Source organism: Anarhichas minor, unplaced genomic scaffold, assembly GCF_050575085.1.
Source record: "Anarhichas minor isolate MPS153535 unplaced genomic scaffold, ASM5057508v1 ptg000033l, whole genome shotgun sequence".
NCBI classification, from domain to species: Eukaryota; Metazoa; Chordata; class Actinopteri; order Perciformes; family Anarhichadidae; genus Anarhichas; species Anarhichas minor.
This window is the reverse complement of record NW_027466479.1, coordinates 2,636,496-2,656,940: the sequence shown is the minus strand read 5'-3', so window position 1 is coordinate 2,656,940 and position 20,445 is coordinate 2,636,496. Positions and strand designations below refer to the sequence as shown.

The window sequence follows — 20,445 nt, the reverse complement described above, 5'->3', positions numbered from 1 at the left end:
TTAAGACACAAATCATTCCCTTTTAAAAACATGGTTTCAAACTCCTGACTGACTCTGTTTCAGAATCCGGTGCAGTGTATGAAGTGAAGCTGGTGGCCTACAATGGCAACGGGGAGAGTGACTGCTCCAAGAGACTGGTGTCGCTGGCAGAGGAAGGCGTGAGTGACCAAGCCACTGGTGAGCATGATCACAGACCGGGTCCTCTGACACCTGTGAAGGCTTTCGGAAGAGTGCAAACATATGTACTAATTTACAACCTAAACACAGCTTAAACCTTCATTAATAATATGAATAGACTATCTTAATGAAGCTATTTTACTTAATATATCATTAGATGCATAGGCCTACGAGATATGAGTCAACAAATGTCTAATATTCCAATTAATAATACACAATTTGTCTATATCAAAAGAAAATGTGAGAGCGAATCAGACAAGACGTAAAAGTCAGAAAACTCGAGCTACTAGTGAGAGTTCTGTTGGAAGAACATAATCTAATGTTCCGGTTCTACAAAGTAGAAATCGCTGATCATCTTCATATTTCTGAGCTCAACCTCATAAAGACATTTGGAAGGTGATTGCTCTTTTGACACATTATGCCTGGGCAGAATCCCCCCCAACAATTCATGGCATAGGAGGAATAACTCTTTAAAAACCTCTTTAGCCCGAGCGAGCCCCAATTGGGCTTCCAGTACCGGTACCGAGGTTCCGAATGGACTTTTCATCAAATAATATGAAAAATGTAAAATACCGAAAAAAAAAAAAAAGCCCGAGCAAAATCATCATGCCGGTCTTTTTACGCAATTATACACAGTATACACAAACTAATTCAATACACTAGAAGATTTATCACAATATCAGGATTTTTCTGCAAAAAATCCGCCAACTATGCAGCAGAAATTCATCTTTCATCACAAAGCCGGCAGCGAAAACGGCCGAAGGATACATGAAATCACACGAGGGCTCGATGCGGCGTCGACCCAGCGTGTCCAAATAGACCTCCGACAAAGCATTCAAAGGTCACAGGACAAACCCCAAGAAACCGCACACTGCTCTCGAGAAATAAAATTGAAAATCTACATACCTTTTGGCGATTTTCGTCCAGAAAAAAACAGTTAATCCATTGAAAGCTGCTGCAGCGCTGTAGTGCATTTCCTGCTCTGTCTGCCGGCATTGAAATGAACGTGCTGTGACCTGGCATGCGAAAATGGCCCGCATTCTTCGCCTGGACCAACCTATTTTTCGCATGGGGGTCGAGCCCACCTTATCAAGATTTTTACTGACTAATGTCCCTCAGCATTCCAAATAACACCCCTGACGGCTTTCAATGGACTATTCCGGACCCAACGACGTGTCATATACCTAAATCGGCCAATCACAGGCCTTACAAATCGCACATACACACTGAGTCAGAGCAGGTTTTTTTCATGAATGACACATATGACATCTGGAAATAACTGAACATGGCTGAAAATTATTGCAAACTGCTTTATTATGATGTATTGAACAGTCTTAGTGATAAAGCAAGTGAATATATAGTTAATATGTAGTTATATAGTATATAAAATGAGTATACAGCAATGCAACAGCTGGTTCCGAAAATCAAAATTTTGATTTTTATGACCATGTATGCTGGCCTGCTTCACTCAATCGAAGTAAAATATGTTGTGGGGACATGTAACACATGTTGTTCTATGACTTTTGTGTGGTTTTAGGCCAAGCCAGGCATTATTTTAAAAAAAAAAGTTCAATAAAAGTGCTTTTTTTCAAGCGAACCTGGAACTTTTTTCAATTTCAGCTGTGCCATAAGTGTATCAGTTATTAACCAGTAACATATACACAATATTTACACAATTTAACACATCTCACAAGTGTTACCAGTATTCTAGCATAAAAATTATTGAAATAGACCTTGTAGTTAGAGCTTGGACTCTCTATGGGTATGTGTATGCAATTTTCGAGCAGAGGGCTAAAAATAGGGCTAGGGCTTAAGTTCTATTGGCTGCTAGACAGAAAGCTTTCACACTGAAATGGTTGCAAGCAAACATCCAAAGGACCACCAGACTGCAATGCTCAATTCTATGAATCGTATGGACCATCTGACCTTTGCCTTAAGACTATAATATCAGCAATAGGACAAAAAATGGAACATTTCTATGTGTGAAGTGTGGCTGAGTCTCAGGCTTTTCCCCGTATGATGGAAGGATGTTCCTCATTAGTGCTGGTTTGTTTCCAGGAGGGGACAGTCTGTGTCAGTGCAGGGACGGAGAGGCATCTCTTGGCAGCATCGTCATTGGCATCCATATAGGCACCGCCTGCATCATCTTCTGTGTTCTCTTCCTCATGTTCGGATACCGTCGCAGGTAAATGCCAACACACCGTTCATCCATTTTTACTATGTATTTATTCACTATCGATCATTCTTGTTTAGTTATTATCCAATGAGCTATGCATCATGTTTACTGTCATATGCAAACCTGGACCAGGTGTCTTCATTGATCAGTTGGACTGGCTTCTTGAAAATGCTGCACCTTCATGAATTATTCTTCAGCTATGCTAATGTGAGGTTATGCAGAATGTGTACTCATAGCTGCAATCTGTTTGCAGTCTGTTTTGCAGTAAAGGGACTCAGGACAGCTGGTCCGTACCGAGAGACAACACGGGACACAACGGCATCCTTAAAGGTGGAGCAAACCGGCCCAGTGGGGAGTCAGCACCTCAGGTACTCGCTCTCACGTTATGCTGGGCACAGTCTTCCTTTATTAAGTACAGTTTCATTACACCTTCAGGTCTTTGTTTTAGTGTAGCGACTTGAAACAAAGTATTGTATTTAAACATTATGCTCTAATGTCACTGGAGGACAAAAATGTGCATCAATAAACTGCCCAAAAATTCTACATTTATATTTATTTTCCACTTTCCCTGAGTTAAATCTTTTAACCAACTTCGGTACTGATCATAACTACCCAATATAAATGAACCCTTCAAATGCCAGTTTGTTTACATTATGCCATTGCTATTTGTTATGAGAGAATTAAAGAATGACTTCCTATATACTAAATGTTTTTAGTACATAGTATAGTGAATGATGTCAATGATAAGCATAAACACTGATTTTGATACATTGCATGAAGAGATGCAGTCCTAATACAGCAACCAGGGAAAGCGCATGCATTCGCCCCACAGGGCACACATGAGAAAACGGCTCAACCCTGTTGGGAAATAGTAAAAAGTACATTACATTACATTACAGACGTTTAGCAGACGCTTTTATCCAAAGAGACTTACAATAAGTACCATTTAGAAGCCAGGGCTCAGATGTACAGCCTGATATAATAGAACACATGCTTTCATACTGTAATGGCCATACAATTGGGGTTTTAATTGGTTTTGGACATGTTTGTCCTCAAGGGTCTCAGTGTCTGTATTTTGGCTAAACAGTTTATTAGAGACTCATTATAGGAGCTACGGTTGAACTTCCAAAATTCGGGGGGAAAAGGTATGTCATATACATTAGCACAATAAAAATGCCAAAAATGTCACTAGATGCATAAGGGTTAAAACAAAATATGAAAATCTCAGTAAGATATTGTTAAAGTGACATCTAAGGTCAGGAATAGCTGAGAATAACAGAGCTCCTAGAAACACAGACTTTATGGTGAGTAAACTAGGCTTCACAGATGAATGATAGAATTGTTTAATAGTCTCATTGTGACATAGTGGACAGACATGGTTAACTCCAGTGGTACTTTGGTGCACTGCTTGTGTATGTCATAAATACTGCCATATTTCAATGATATCTGATTCCTTGTCTTTCTTCTCTCTTGTCTCTTCCTGTCCTGTTCTTGCTGTGAGCAGGTGGTTTGTCCAGCACAGTACCAGGTTGTCATTGAGCAGCACTTGTCAGCTTTGCCTGGCACGGACACTGGCTAACACTGGTCAATATTATCAACATCCACATCCCTGTCCTCCCCGCAGTCTGCTACTCACTTAGGAAACCCAAGCCTCCCATCAAGGAACACCTTCTGTGCCCTTTGATAGGGGACAGTCATAGGTTTAGTCTGCCCAAAACCTGCTGCTAGAAACCTGACAGTAGCTTCCATAAAACTGTGACAGACTGCTTACAGAGCTAGGATACATCCTGGTCCTTTGCCACCCCACCCTATCCTTCACCCTACCTCAAACCAAAGCGTATTGCCTTTATTGCCTGTGCACATGCACATGTGCATGTAGAAAAAGCCTTCACAAGAGCATTGCCACACCAGATGAGGTCCTGTCGTCTTCTTTTCGTGTGCACACCACAAACACTCGTTGCTTTTCCAGTGGGAGTCTGTTCCATAACCAAAATATTATATTCCTCAGATCTCCCCTGGTAAGCTGACTTGTGAAGATGGGTACTATGGTCTTAAAACCACAAATGAAGCCATTATTAGTGACAGAACGCTTGACTTTGCCTTCAGTTCCTCTGCAATAAGAATGGGAAGAAACACAGTGGCCTTTGCAAACGCCTTATGAAGGTGATATGAAATGATTGTCTATCACCGTATGAGCCATTTAGAGGACAGGCATTCTTTACTCCTCACCCCAAATCTGCACACCTCCAAAGAAAGCTACCTCAGTCTGACAGGAATGTCTGAGCCATAGTTGAGGCCAATTCTAGCCTGATTGTGCTGCTTATGCTAGCCTACCTCAACCTAAAAATAGGGAAACCCTTTCCCTTGAGCAACTATTTCCTTAACCACTGCCAGTGTACTGTGCCAGTCACCATCCAGGCCAGTCCAGAGAGGGCTCACCAGGACCACAACCAGGGAGAGCAAAACCATGGCAGAGCCTGAATTAAGCCTTACTGTTCCAGAGATCAACAAGCGCCTTAACAACCTCCTGTTCTGTTTCTGATCTGACATCAGAAGACACCAAGGAGACCTCCATTATGTGGCTATCTATGACTTTCAAATACCCACAAGTGTCTATCTCCAAAGACATGTTTGTGCAGAGGATATAGCTCATAGAAAATATGGACTTTAATGAGTGCTTCATGAGCCATTTTTCTTCTATGAAGTCCGCCAAAGACAATAAGATCTGCACAAACAGGATGCTTGTTTGATCTGCACAAACCTCGTGGCATACTGATGTTGTAAAGACTGTTTGAGGCCATGCTGCCAGGTTAACGCTCCAGATTCTAAGTTGGTCACTCTTGGACCTCGATGACTGAGTTGGTGGTGAAAGACGTTTCGAGGTGATACTTGACTGAATGCACGGACGAGGCTCGTGGTTCATCTGTCAGCCGATCCAAAAAGTTCTTGTAAGAAAACCAAGCTGAATGATTCCCAAAGATGTAAACATTTTCATGGTTTTCTTTATTTTCCGTTAGAGAATTATTTCAAGAAGGACTACATTTACTCAAAGATGTTTTGGATTGTTCCTGTTTGAAGGGGTCGCCTGTGTGTAAAGTGCTTTAACTGAACCGAGCCAAAATAATTCTCATGATTTTATTATCAGTTTAAAAACAATATCTTTCTTTTTAGTTTGGTCATTGCAGGTGCACCCTTCAACATGGAACTGTTTATTTTGTTGATCCTTACATTTAACTTTTAAAGAGTAACCAAATGAAGATGTCAGATATTTTGAAAGACTTTCTATGTCAGTACTTGCTTTCTTTTTTAAAGTAGTTGAATTCTTGCCAAATATTTAGAAATATGTAACCAAATACCTCTACATTTATAACATTCAGAGTCTTTACCTTTACACTTCCTCATAACCAAAGCACAGCAACATGCTTGTGAGCGTGATTATAGATATATGTGTGTGTGTGTGTGTGTGTGTGTGTGTGTGTGTGTGTGTGTGGGAATGGCTAGTAATAGGTGAACCATGACGGCAGCAGCTTTGAGAAGAAACACAAGTTGTTTATACATCGCTCTGCAAAGAAATACAACTTCATTTAAAGTCCAGCTGAAATCTAATTTTAACATTGTTTGTCTTATAAGGAGAAATTTAATTCTATATTTTTAGACAGGACAACAGTTGATTGGCATGACTACTTTGTATATATCCATTCAAATAACTTCATTGTCATTGTATTGTAATACGACACGACACGACACAAAAGGAGGCGTGTACGTTGCTCAACAACCCTTCTCCTTCCTTCCAGTGATAACTAATAATATCAATAATATCAATTTAAAACTCTTGGCATAATATGTTTCACTGCAAAGCGGAATATTTGATTGTGATTTCAGATGGGCTTTAAAAAGGTTTCCCAACTTCGCCTCTTGACTGAAGAAATGAATATATTATGAACCAAAAGTGTTGCCTCAGCATTTACAGTCCTCAAGGTTCACCTGATATTCACGAGTGTTTTAGCTTTAGAACAGTAGAACAACATACATCTCCGTTCTGACACAACTGAAAGCTGTTAAACCAATGCGATACCAAAAAGTGTATTTGATATGGATGACCCAAAGGTCATGTGTTTTCTGTAGTGTGATGTGTGATGTGTGTAGCGGTTACACTCGTGTTTCAGATGGAAAGCTTTTGCTGCTTCTGTTTGCCTCTTTTCTTTTGTTCTTCCTGCTGTGCACAGGAAAAGTTGCCAAAGCAAATGTTTGCTTTTTTTGAAAGGATATTATTATTATTAGATCGGATAACATTAATTATGATCATTTCAAATGTTTTCTTTTTTTGACATGTGGATGATATGAAAATGATTGTTAGGATTACCTTGTGATGGCCTTTGAGCAAGTGATGTGAGTTTTCCAGAAGGCTGGAAAGCCAAACTCATGTTCTGCCCTGAAGACCCGATAGAAGAGAAAGAACCACAAAAGAAGAAAAAAAAAGTAGGAAAGTAGAAACTGGCTGCTAGTACCAACGCTTTATAAGTGCTTCTCTGTTCTCTTAGATTTCCACCGGTGTATTGTAGGCAACTGAAAACCTAAAGCTTTAACCCGTTATGACTGAGGTCCTGCCCATAATGAAAAGGTTTGGAGGTAAAGGACTGACTGTAGAGAAGCTGCAGCTGTGAACAGAGACCAAGCTGTGACGTGGAAGGCTTTCACACATTTATTTTACATTCACACAAAGATGGTGTCAGTTCTTGCAAATGACAAAAACCCTCAGTTTATGTTTTATCTACCAGGGTTTGTCTGTCACTGACGCAGTAGAGTGGAAGTGACTGAAATCGCCTACAATGATACAATGTAAACTTTGCAAATGAATAAATTCATTCATGAGGATAAAACACACATTGGCTTCATGCATCACACTTTGCTGCTAATGGTATTTGGCCGTATGACCAGTAGTTTAATGTTGTAACTTTAGAGACATGTTCTTGTGTTACTGGCATCACTTACTCAGTTCACTGACTTCTTTCTCTACGTTGGAGCATTTCATCCTGTAATTACCACTTGTGGCCACTGTGTTCAGCAAAAGTTGCATAGGCTCACTTTCAAATATTCAAAAGTTATACTTGTAAAACTCAACAACAGTTGTACTTCCTACTGTGGCTGAACAACCCCAATGTCTACAATGAGCACAAGGAGTAAGAACTGACACTTTAATGGTATTTATTTATTTATTTAGCCTGAGAGCTAAACTAAGAAAGTCTTAAAATTGTGAAGGTAATAACAAGACAACACTACTATGACAAAGTCCTAACAAATTGCATATTTATTGTCAGTTAATATCTTAATGTTACTCGGTGTCAGCTATACTCTTCTTTGAAGCGAGGTGTTGTTTCTGTTGATAGCTACGTATAGACCAGATGACACAGTATGTTCAGCTCTCTACTTCCTGCCAAACAGCTTGGTCTCTGTGTGACTGCAGACTGCTCTACCTGAATGTCTGGATTAACTCCGAACCTTTCTCCTTCCTAGATCACATTCCAACATGCCTAAAACCAAATAAAGAAACATTTTTGAATTGAAGTTTGTCTATCTAATTTTCTTTTGTTAGCGTTCAATAGATTAGCTCAGTTAGCAGAGTGATAGACTGTGAGCTGTCTCACCGAATGGTTGTCCATGTAATGTATCGGTTATGATACCTTTGTAACTATTAACACTATTTTGACCCTTGACTCCTGCCATGGTAAGTTGAAAGTTACTTTGAGCAAAGAAATATTTACATATATTGTATATATTTGATTGCCATCATGACTTAAATGCAGTCAAATGTGTTCTAATTTGATATTTTTTGTCATCCTAAAAAGAAAGGAAAATGTGTAATACATACATATTAGATTCTAATAAGTAACTTTGAGATAAATGCAAGCAACACAAAGACGTAGTTTTCTGCTCAGGATTTGAGAATTAAAGTCCAAAACATTGGAAATTCATTTTTAACATTGGGAACTTGTATATCTCTTTCTGACCCTTCCTGGTGGATGCTGTGTGTTCATTTAGTCTCGTACCCAACAATTCTGTGTCACTGATGTAGAGTTCCCCACAGCTGTCACATGTGATGTTGTGATGATGTCATACACCACTCCAGGGTTCCTGTCAGAGTGTAGCAGCAGAGATCTTAAGATGTAGGATACTTTGTGTTTGGTGCTGAGTCCTTGTGACTTAAAGACTCGGGCTGGATAATCTTACTCTCCAAACACATTGGAGAGTCCAGCTGGGACTGGGTGGTCCCTGCTGTGTCAGCAGTGTCCCTCCTGGTCTTGTCGGGTCAGGATTCTCATCATCTACTCGTTGGCCTGAAGTAACCTCTGGTTCTGAAAAGTGTAGCCAACGCACAAGTGCCTTAAACTTGTATTACATCCTCAGTAAACATTGTAAACATGAGTCATGGTCTCGATCTCTAGTTTCAAGTCTTCTTCAATACAGCATGATGTTCATTTAGAACATTATGGTCCGTTTAGAGTCAAACAGACCATAAAGCAGAGTATGCTTTAGGGCGGGGCTACCTTGTGATTGACAGGTCTCTACCACGGAATTCTCCAGTTTGGGTTTTGTTCTTGTTTTCATCTTAGAACTTTAACCCTTCACAGTGTGATCAGATTGTGGAAGTTAACGTGTAAACTTTTGGTCACCAGAGATGTCTTTTTCAGAGTTTGGTTGAACTTAGTTCCACCCTCTCACAGAGAATCAAGAAGCAAGATGTTTTTGAGGGTGTGGAACAGAGAGAGCGAGTGGGGCGAGCAGCCTACCTCAGGGCCTGAGGGGCCCAGCTGGCTCAGGAGAGTCGGTCAGCAATGTGGGAGCTGGTTGTTAGTCAGTGTCATGTCCTCTTTCTGATATGTATACTGGTCTCACCGGGCGGTGTCCAGTAAGTTAAACCCTCAATTCAATAAATAACTCCAGTCGAGGCCGATGAATGTTTTTGAAGGTTTACTGAATTAAAGTGTGAAACTAAACAAAGGTACAATCATTATGTAAATATAAAAAAGAGGTGATGAATGTATTGAATACCAGTCAACAATGGAATGGAAATTAGCATATTGTCGGGAATCTGGTGCACGGAAACACTACCAGTTTCGGCCACATGGACCGCAAAAATCGAAACACATTGAAAGTTCCTTGTAGTAACTTTAAGTAACAGAAGTACAGTAAAATAAGTAGATGTCAACTTTAGGTCTCACACGGCACACCAACAACAGTCTGCTGGGTGGAAGCTGTGTTTGTTTGACCGATTCATCCCCAGGGCTGATCTATCACATCTCTCTACTGATGAAGCTCCTGAGATGCAGACCTTTTAACTACTAGGCCTGTTTTTAGCCCCCTGCTCGAAAATTGCATACTCCTACTCCTTTGAGTACACTACCCAAACTACAAGGTCTATTTTAATAATTTTGATGCTAGAATACTGGTAACACTTGTGAGATGTGTTGATATACATATAGATTTTGTATATGTTACTGGTTAATATAGAAAAATAAGAGATTACACAGCTGAAATTGAAAACATTCAGCTCCGCCTGGAAAAAATGCACTTTCAGTGATAAAAAGTTATTGAAATAATGCAGTATGATCCCTAAAAACTTTCCCAAGTCATAGCATAACTGATCAGTAGTTATTACAAAATGGTGAGTGGAATAAAGTGAATAATAAGAGGTTTTATTACAAAGGGGTCAGGCGAGGTCATCATTTTCGAACCAGCTGTTGCAGCTCTTACATTGTACTTTTATACACTATATAACTATATATTTCACTTTCTTTATCACTCATATGATTCAATACATCCAAATACAGATAATAGGAATCATATTCATATTCATAACATCATCAGAGCCAGTTTTGGCTGTCATCTGTAGGATTTTCTCATTTCATGTGTGTGTCTGTGGCTGGATCTCAGCCTATCCTCGGTCGATTTCCAAAAACAACCCCTCCTTAGACGCGTCACAGGCTTAGGAAGACTCGTGCCAAATTTGGTGGTGATCGTCAAAAGCTTTCATGCAATAAAGTTGCCAGAAATGACGCGTGTACCCCGGCGGAAATTTCCGGTCGCAGGCAGTCTGACCACTCGCCCAAGCCTGCTTGACCGCTCTTATTCTGGAAACAAGTCGGAAGTCAACAGTATGCAGTTGGCAGCAATGACTACAGCTTTGGAACGGAAATTCCGCGACGTTATTATCCATATTTTGAGAAAACTTGGGCACATACCCACGATTATTTTCGGCGAAGTTCAGCATGAAGGTACGTTTGATCACACACAACGGTTTAGTGTTTGTACGGATCGTAAAACAGAAGTTAGTTACGTGTTCCGCCACGTGTGCTAATGCTATTACATGCTTTGTATGACTGGGTAGCTGTTAGCATGAGGGTACAAACATTGATTTACTGTACTCATAGCGCCGATTTCTGGCCCGGATTTGGTGCTTTTATGCCACGATATTGTTATACTTATATGAGTAGCCTATAGTTGTCTTTATAGTTTATAATAAGTGACTTATATGATGTTGTTGTCCACACGTTGCTATTTCATCCAAAAAAAAAGTGGCCGTGTCCACACTACTGGCTAATAATCATGCTATTTTCCGCATTTGATTTTGGGGTACCCTGAACCCGAGCGCCCCCCAATTGGGGGGCGCTCGTAGCCAGAAGGTTAAAAGCTCTGAGTAAGTGGACCTTTGACTTTAGATTGTTGAGTCACACATTAAGTTATATAGTGTAAGGACTCATGCTGTACTAATTCCTGGTCCAAACATGACGATTTCATGCAAGTTAAATATAGTCCATAAAACCAAATATCATGACTGATTCATTCAGGCTGCTCACCAATTCTGTGACTGATTTTGGAAGCTAACCAAACTGCAACCACCCTCACACATCATCATTCATACAACACAACTATTCTGGAAGAATTGTTCACCGCATCTGTCACCATATAGAGTGGTGAATATAAATAGACTGATACAATTCTATACACACAACCATGTATCAACATTTATAAATGTTGCAAAATATTCAGAACCCTGACGTAACAGGCATGACTGAAACACGTCACAGCTGTCCAGAAGACTTTTTGGAGTATATATTAGATTAATATTTTACATTACACATTTTTGCACAAATAAAAATGTTGCTAAAGTCACATCCAGGACATTGTTGCATACAAATAGCACATATGTTGATATGCATACAGCTTGCTGACAGACAGCAGGTCTGCAGGGTTCCACAGCTCAAAACAGTTGCTGTAGAGGGCAAGAAAAGCCAAAGTTGTCCAACTTCCATCATGGATTAGCGTTCACCACTGTTTAACTCGGGTTCCCACTGTGCTGGTTTGAGCTCAGATCAGACTCCATCTCCACAGCAGCTCCAGGTCTTCGTCCAGACAGGCGATCCACAGAGCTAGGTGAGGCATTGTTGATTTGGCGACCACAGCAGCACGCCACCACATCAGCGATGTCGGCCCGGAAAGATGCCGTGTAGAAACTGTAGATGACCGGGTCACAGCATGTGTTCAGGTTGCCAAATACAAACAGTATGTGGTGCACATACTCAGGTGTGTGCTGGATAATGGCTGGTTGGAACCAGTACCAGATTCCCAAGAGGTAGTAGGGAGTCCAACAGATGACAAAGGAGCTAACAATCACAATGGTCATCTTGAGGGTCTTAATCCGGGCTTTGGGTATACTGTCTGTTCCACTGCGTCTCAGGCAGTGCTCACCATCTGCACAAAGCAAAACATGAGCAAAAATGAGAAAGCAAACATTCCATAAATGTAAGCAAATAGTCTTAATGTTGAGATGGGGATTATCTTTGTTAGGGGTTGGGAGGGATGCATTGCTGACTGCAATAGTGGCTTTAAAGCTTGTGCTTGAGTTTTTCTCTGATAAAATCTCATAAACAGTAAACCGGTCGTTTATCTGGGCCAGGGACGATTACCAGTCCGCATCTGAGAGACGCTGAATTGCATATCAGGGCATGACAGAGCCAGTGCACTGATACATGTTTTACACAGTTGTTTAAAAATCAACATAATAGGCCCCATGTCACACCTCAAGCAATGAAAATCAAACAAACTATAAATCCCTTTTCTGTGGACACACATTTGAACAGTGGTGGGCCGTGAGGGCCTGCAAGGCCTTCTCTGCTGGCCTAAACAGAATCACAAAGCTATATCTATTTTATAATTTAATAATTTTTCATAAATACACTACATGTATTCTAATTATTTCCCCCATTATCTTATGTTCTCATTGCACAGCTACTGTCTTCCTCAGTTGCTCTGCTTCCAGTGCAGCTTGTTTTAAGTAGAGCTTTTATCCAATCAGATCTCACCTCTGTGTCTCTAGGTAAGAAGAGAGGCCCGAGGCCCACCGTTCCAGTTTAAGTGAATGGGGACGATATAGTTGATTGTCATAGTGTTCAACCAATCAGATCTTTAGTTTGACATATTGGGTGTATTCTTTGGTGTCAGAGCCTGCGAGCCGGCCTTTAATGACGTCAGCATTACATGCCGCTCAGTGTCCATGTGCAGCTCTGCTGCGAGGTGCAGAGTGTGCTGTGATTGGTCAGTGGGCGAGCACGTGACTATCGTGAAACGAAACTTAACAGCAGAGGCTTAGTCGGGTAGTGAATCACATCAGGTGATGCAGCTCAGCCAATCAAATATGGGCATTCTGACCCGAGTGAGATGTAGCACACACCATGACACAGGGGGCTGAGACGAGGAAAGACATTGCAGAGCAGTACGCTCAACGTTGAAGTTGTGAAAGTAAAATCCTATGATAATCTCTTTGGGTCACGGCTTGTCATTAAGGAATGACGGTGGATCCCACAGCCAGACCAGCTGAGAACATTATATTTTCCTGAATTTAGGCTTTTGCATTTTCTAAATGCTCAAGCATTATTCAAACGACTCGTACCGAACAGTTTACTACGAAGATGTACATAGTTACAGCCTTAAAAATGAATAATAGCTGTGGTGCCATCATGTGGTTATAAGGTGGTGTTTCAGCTGCAGGACAGCAGTGAAGGCCCAGATATAAAATGCACGGCCTGCCACTGAATTTGAACATGTTCCCAGTTAGACCTCCAGGTTTTTTTGAGAGTCACACACCTTTTCCTTTGTGCATCTGGCCGTTGATCTTGATAAGGATGCGTGTGTAGCAGAAAGTCATCACAAGTAGGGGGAAGACATACAGTGTCACAAAGTGAAACATGTTGTATGCCGTCTTCTGCCAGAGATACCGGAAACTTCCATGGGTGACACACTGAGTGAAGTCCACTCCATCAGCTTTAATGGCCCGAAAGATGAACAGCTGAGGATGAAGAGAGTGTAAATAGATGAGGAAGGAATTTCTGTCACAGAAAAACTTTTGTTTACATTCAACGAAATGTGTCTTGTATTTGTGTATACTAAACAAATTGCACAAAGATCCACACAATGCAGGAGGTTATCTGACCCCATGTTGTGCAAGTCCTTTTAATGCACTTCAGACAAACAGAACCTTGGAGCCATCACTTGTTATTGACTGTTTTAGAGCCTGATTCAAAAGGTGTTGAAGCTAAAGTTACCTGGTTAAATAAAGGTTAAATAAAATAAATAAATAAAGTGAGCTGTTTGTTAGGACTGTTTCATGATGGGGGGGCTGCACTGGTTAGTAACTTCGTGGTGGCCTCATGCATTGACAACAGAGCTCAACTACTGTGCATTAAATGGTTGTTAGTGGCAGTGCTTTGGGTGAACACTGTGTTAATGACAGTGATGTCAAAGAAGGCCACTCAAATAAAGGTTCTATACAACAGTGTGGGGAAGAGTGTCGGATCGGAACCAGAGCCGTTACGGTAAGGACTCAGCCTTGGTACATGGGGCGCTGGCTCCACCAGGTGAGCTACTGGGGCAAGTGTTACTGCCCAGACCACTCATCATTGAAAGGTAACAGGCCAAGACAGTATTGGATTCCAATTAAAACTAATTGCTCGTAAGCTATATTTATATATAACAATTTAATGTTTTATATGTTGCTCGTTGTCAACATATCCTATGTGCAGACCTAAACTAATAATGAATGTATCCTGCTAATAGGAGGTGTGTGTGTGTATCAAGTATCATGTATCAAGGCAAAGAAAAGCCCTGGCAGGGCGCTTCATCCCAGCATTTCATCATAAATGCACTCAGAGCGCTTTCTTTTCCCTGTTTCTATTTCAACATTATCTTGATATCACCACTCTAACCAGCGTTGTATGATGGACTAACATCGCCCCTTTGCTTTTTATGATCTTTTTGGGTACTATTTGCTTGTGGATATGTTTTTTTCCCCATGAGCACCAACCGGAGGAGGCTTGTCCAGCTGTAACTCAAGGAGGACGATCAGTCGGAGGCAACGTGTGTGTGTGGCGATCTGCCGGCTCGCAGATGACAACACGTTCCCACAAATGGGCTTTTCGGTCACATGACAGACACCCGGATTGTAATACTGCAAACATAAAATTGTTGCAATATTTTCATCAGCGGGCCATAGGCTCAATCACCGCTGTGTTACCTCATTAGGCCACAGATCATGTTTAAATTAAAGTATTTAAACGTGCCTCATGTTGTCAAACAGTTATTGCTGTTAAAACAACAGTTAATCCAACCATACAGCTGAACTGAAGATGCTCTATTCTTTCTCATGCTCCAAATACACAGTTTAGAATGAAATCCTCCAGAACTGTCCTCATACTGTAGGGGTATGTCTGTCAAGCTGGACCTGTACAAGGGGCAAAATAACCTGCCTCTCAACAGTTGCATGTTGGGAATCGAGTTTTGTCACCAACAACTTTAACAGAAATAAGCATAAAGAATTCAGTAATCTGCCCAGATTACTAGTCTCGGAATTCACTCTGTCTTTCCCTGCTGGACAATCTATGTGTCATTGATCTACAAAACTTGAAAAATGTATTCTGTCCAGTTTTGATGTTACAACAAATCAGCTGTCAGATGACAACATTCTGGCTGCAACTTGAAAAATAGTCGTTCAGGAATCGCTCAGGAATCACACACCATTTTATGAACTTTTTAGTTGATTTCTGAGGTCATACACAGTGCAACTATGATGAACGTTGGTTGCATTTAACCATGTTGCATAAAACAATTCATGTATAAAGCCACATGATTTAAAAAGTGTGTCCAATCTGTGGTATTGTTTGATAGTCAGCACCTAAAATCCAATCTAGTGTTAATCATATGTGCTTAGACTCAGCACCAGCTGGTGAGAAGGATTCAGGCCTAGAGTGTAACCTAGAACCTACTATACCTGTGGAGAGGCCAGCAGCAGGCTCAGAGTCCAGGCCACCAGCAGCATGCGTCTGTTCCTGAGCCCAGCATCGAGAGAATCCAGAGGATGAAGGATGGCCCGATAGCGGTCCAGGCTTACTACCACCAGTATGAATGCTGCTGAGTGCATGGCAAAGAGCTTGAGGAAACACAGTAGCTTACACATGAAATCCCCTGCATACCACTGCACTGTAATATTCCAAATGGCATCCAGTGGCATCACCACAAAGGTCATCACCAGATCAGCTGATGCCAAACTGGCAATGAGCGGACGGAGGTGTGCTGCCAGGCGGTAACCCCGCCCCCAACACACACTGATCAGGACCGACAGGTTACTGCCAGCGGCAAAGACAAACAGAACCAGGGTGGCTGCTACGCGGCAGCGGGCAGCCACTGTAAAGGATGGAGCCTTCCAGGGTCCAAGGGAGGGTGGAGCAGACGAGTTCAGCAGGGAGAAGGCAGGTGTGGAAACCCACACAGACAAGTTGCCTGTCATCCTGTGACAGAGGGACAAAACAACCATTGACCACAAAAAAGCATAATGTAGATTCAAATCATCTTTTCAAATGCTCTGTTTTCATGGACAGGCACATTTTTATGTCAGTATTATGGCATAAACCAGTGATCTTATTCTAGCAAATGACCTGTCAACACAAACCTAAGTCCCAGTGGGACAGAGCTTCATCTGCTCATGTGGATATTGAGTAGACTTGGATGCTGTTTTTTTAGTTTGTTTGTTGAGCAAGTTAGCAAATAGCTCTATTAATTACCATAACATATTACAATTGGTAAATACAGGTTTTAGGAGGTGAGATGATTTCACTTCTCAGGATTGTTCGGGGCTTTAGCTGGAGTGAACATCACATTAACTTTTCAAATAATATCTGATAAAAAAACATATTTAACAGCATTTGTTCAAGTGAATGCAGATGCATTATTCTGTTGTGGTATGAACGATATGGTAAATTGAAAAAGTATCACTAAGTGTCTGTGCAAAGGGAATAGGGAACTCCCCTGTAATACCCAGTATGCATGCCTTGATGAGGAGCTATAGAGAGTCACCACAATATTCTATCCAACTCCCGTCTATGTTTAACCAGATTTACTCCAGAAAGTCTTGAATTTCACTACCAGTGATGTCTAGACTTTGGTGTTTAGTGTAGTGGATGTTATATCCCGTTTTACATCTCACACCACGTGATGAGGCTTTTCTCTTATCTTACCAGTTTAAGTCTTCAATTGGAGTATAAGACTCAGCTTCCTCTAGCCATCTAATAGATGCACTTTTGACATCAATAGAAAGTGTGTTTTGTACTGTTATACTGTCTAAAAGCTAATGACTGCTTCAGAAAACAAATTTGCAATTAACCATTACAACGCCTCTAACATTATCCATATGAGTGGCGCCCTCTGCTGGTGGACCACTGCACCTCTTCATGTGTTGCTGCACCAAACAGCTCGATCTTTCAGGTAACGTACGTACCCCGACATGATAGACATGTTAATAAACCCAAACAGAACTCTTCGGTCCCCTTTAGTATGACGCTCTACGTGGAGGCATTCTCCTCTTTCTGACACTTTGTTTCCATTCTCTCAGCCCCATATGTTAGACTGCATCATATCGGCAAATAGGGGGAGACGCACCCTCATCCCCCACCGGCCTGCACACACTGACACTGAGTTAAACACACTAAAGCATATCTATTAGCACACCGTAGTACTTTGAAGTACAGAGATACAAGTAGCGGTCTTGTGTTCCTACCTGGAGAGTGATGCTGTCAGTCTCCTGTGGTCAGATGGAGAGAGAAGCGGAGCGGAGCTGTCCGACGTGCTGATGCAGCACTTTGCCTGCAGGCTCTTTGTCCTCCGGTTTCTCCCGCTCACTTTACACTATCTGCGAAATCAACGATCAACCAGATCACATGTTTTTATCGCATCCAACTGCTCGCTCCATCAGCCCGCCTGCACGCACGCACACGCGCGCACACACACGCACACTGCCTTCTACAATGAACATTTTATACTGCGCGAAGGAGCCACCAGAATCAATGCCGATTGGCTAATTGAGGCAGGTGACGTGCGGGGTGTTGCAGAGGTAGCCACCGTTGTGTCACAGAGACATCGTGGGGAATTTCCATTACATTATGGCCTCTTTTGTAAATGTTAGGAGAGACGAGATGAGTCAGAGATACATGTTTGATTTAAATACAGTTTTCACGGTGACATTCTTTACCTGCCTGCTTTCACTGACCTTAGTTACTGTCTTTTACCAAATTCTGACTCTGTCCTTGTTAAGTTTTGACTTTTCTATGTGAAAGAGCTTGCATGCTCACAAAACTGTCTATATCAATATGTTAATGTATGTATTGATAAATACATATCTGCTTTGTGTCCTTTCCATTCTATAACAGACAGAGCTCTGGATATTCCATCTTGTAACAAGATATATTAGCACTCTCAGTGATAGATAAAAGTATCACAAGTCATTAGCATGTGCATAACTATGATATGAATTCCATTCCATGTTTTATGTGATGCCTTACCTGCAGGCCAAACATAGGCTGGTGCATTATGTGATATGGACTGAGTAAGCTGATTTCATGCCTCCATGAATGTGTTCAACTGTTACAGGAGGACCTTTACAGTTTCAGATGTCATTTATGAGGCACCCTTAGTAAAGTCCGTGGGTTCAGCATCAGTGATGGTCCTATCTCTGTCTCAACATTGAGGAAAGACCTGCAGAGTTTTTTCAATTTATCAATATACCAATACTGACTAGTCAGAGTTTTCAAAGACTTTATTTGTGTAGATTAAATATTGGTTGATTAATATCCAAAATGGTCAAAAACAGGCCAATCACTAACCAACACATCCATAATCCCATAAAGGCACTATGGCATCCCATGATCCAACGCACCATCCCCGTGGTTACAGAAAGAACACATTTTAAAAACAAGTCAAATATTATAATTCTACTCTGCTGAATTCATTAAACGAGATTTATATATACAGTATATATATATATATATATATATACTATATGAATCCAACCCTGTCTCCTACAAAATTAGATAAAATAAGGAAGATAAAAAATAGATTTTGACACAGGCCCCTCCTAAATTTGAACTTCAAGAAGAAGCAGGACACGGCTTAAAGGTCTTTGTCATAACATACTCTTACTCCCAAATTCAGAACAATGTCCACATAATGAACCTGGAGCTTTTGGGGCCCCAGGAGGTCTTGAGTCCCCATTGACACACTGATACTGAGATTCTTTGGAATCATTGAGCCTGTATTAATATGAATGTAACATGTACAATCGGTACACTACATTGTTATATTATAAACCTGAAGCCTCATTACAGAAAAATATCTTATCTTGACTTTCAAAGATAGGAAAAATCTTATCTTCCTATTACAGAGGCAATTCCTGAAGTCATTGCTGTTTCCTATTCTATATGGGACCTTCTTACCAACCTCTTAAACACTAGCCCTATTTTTAGGCCTCTGCTCGAAAATTGCATACCCATACTAAAGAGAGTGCATATGTCTAACTACAAGGTCTATTTTAATAATTGTGATGGTATAATACAGGTAAAACTTGTGAGACACTTGTTCAGATGTGTAAATATTGTGTATATGTTACTGGTTAATAGTGAATGAAGATGCACACAGCTCAAATTGAAAAGTTAAAAAAAAAAAAAAGCACTTGTATTGAAAATATTTATTTGAAATAATGCAGATACAAGCCTACAAATATGCCACAGTCATAGCACAACGTGTTTACAGTCTCCACAAACAAATTTTACTTTGATTGAGTGAAGCAGGCCAGCATAATAGAGGTCTGAGTACGGACAGTCAAGCCAAATTCTCGTTTTTGGAACCAGCTGTGTGGTGCTCTATTCTAATATTATATACTATATAACTATATATTAACTATATATTCACTTGTTGTATCACTAAGAGTGTTCAATACATCCTAATAAAGCAGTTTGGCATCATTTTGAGCTCTCATATCTCTCCTCCATGGAATTTTCTCCTCTCTGTCTGTGTCTCTGTAACCCTGTGTAAGGCCTGTGATTGGCGTATTTCATCATGTGACACCTTGTTCAATGCGGAAGAGACTCATGAAAGCAGTAAGCGGGTTATTTAGTGGATTGACAGACTTGTAGTCACTAAAAATCTCAATCTGCGCGGCACAACCCCCACGCGTAAAATCATTGGTCCAGCAGGGGAATGCTGACCATTTCGTCATAGAAGCTCCCAGGCCCTTCATTTCAATACACACACACAGTGGGGGAGACGGACTATAACGCTGACACGGATTGCAATGGATTACCTGCGTTTTTCGGCACGAAAATCACCAAAAGGTACGATGCGTTTAAATTTTTTTGCTGTGGAGTGGCTTGTTGTTCGTTGGCTTTATATATGTAACTTTTGAATGGTTTGACGGAGAGGAATGAGGAAGGCGTGATTCGACTGGTGGTCGAATCCTCGTGCTTTTTCATGTATCAATCCGTATGTATAATTGTGTTTGCAGTGTGTAAAATGGCTGGTATGATGATTTTGCCCAGGCTTTTTTCGTTAATTCGGTATATAATATGTGTGGAGCATTCATTATATTTGTTTATGAAAAGTGCATTCTACGACAGGGTACCACGCTAAACGGTCGTCACCAGAAGGATTTATTAACTTGAGAAATGAAACTTAAGCAGAAGTTCAGTCAGGAAGACTATCTTTACACTCCTTTT

The 20,445-nt window shown here is 40.9% G+C and overlaps 2 protein-coding genes across 3 annotated transcripts in view; one reads left to right on the top strand and one right to left on the bottom strand.

The window, feature by feature from the left end:
- Positions 1-7,918, top strand: part of LOC142965351 (immunoglobulin superfamily DCC subclass member 3) — a 32,432-nt gene extending 24,514 nt beyond the window's left edge. The window contains exons 11-14 of one of the 2 annotated variants that reach the window (XM_076106267.1): positions 64-177; positions 2,236-2,362; positions 2,607-2,721; positions 3,858-7,918. In XM_076106267.1, coding sequence (XP_075962382.1) covers positions 64-177; positions 2,236-2,362; positions 2,607-2,721; positions 3,858-3,932 — 431 coding nt within the window. In that variant the 3' untranslated portion in view covers positions 3,933-7,918. Of the gene's footprint in view, positions 1-63; positions 178-2,235; positions 2,363-2,606 lie in introns of both variants that reach the window. The other variant, XM_076106266.1, reaches the window with a different exon arrangement.
- Positions 7,919-11,687: 3,769 nt separating this feature from the next.
- On the bottom strand, positions 11,688-17,555 carry gnrhr1 (gonadotropin releasing hormone receptor 1). The gene is made up of 4 exons (XM_076105848.1): positions 17,457-17,555; positions 15,675-16,191; positions 13,496-13,697; positions 11,688-12,103 (listed from the first exon to the last, which is right to left on the bottom strand). Exons 2-4 carry the CDS (start codon positions 16,188-16,190, stop codon positions 11,688-11,690), a joined length of 1,134 nt encoding a protein of 377 aa, XP_075961963.1. The 5' UTR covers position 16,191; positions 17,457-17,555.
- Positions 17,556-20,445: the final 2,890 nt, after the last annotated feature.

Coding starts and splice junctions, on each gene's coding strand:
- gnrhr1 (XM_076105848.1), bottom strand. CDS start 16,190: ATGACAGGCAACTTGTCTGTGTGGGTTTCCACACCTGCCTTCTCCCTG. Junction 13,698..15,674: donor TGCTGCTGGCCTCTCCACAG/GTATAGTAGGTT, acceptor CTTCATCCTCAG/CTGTTCATCTTTCGGGCCAT. Junction 12,104..13,495: donor CCAGATGCACAAAGGAAAAG/GTGTGTGACTCT, acceptor TGCTTTGTGCAG/ATGGTGAGCACTGCCTGAGA.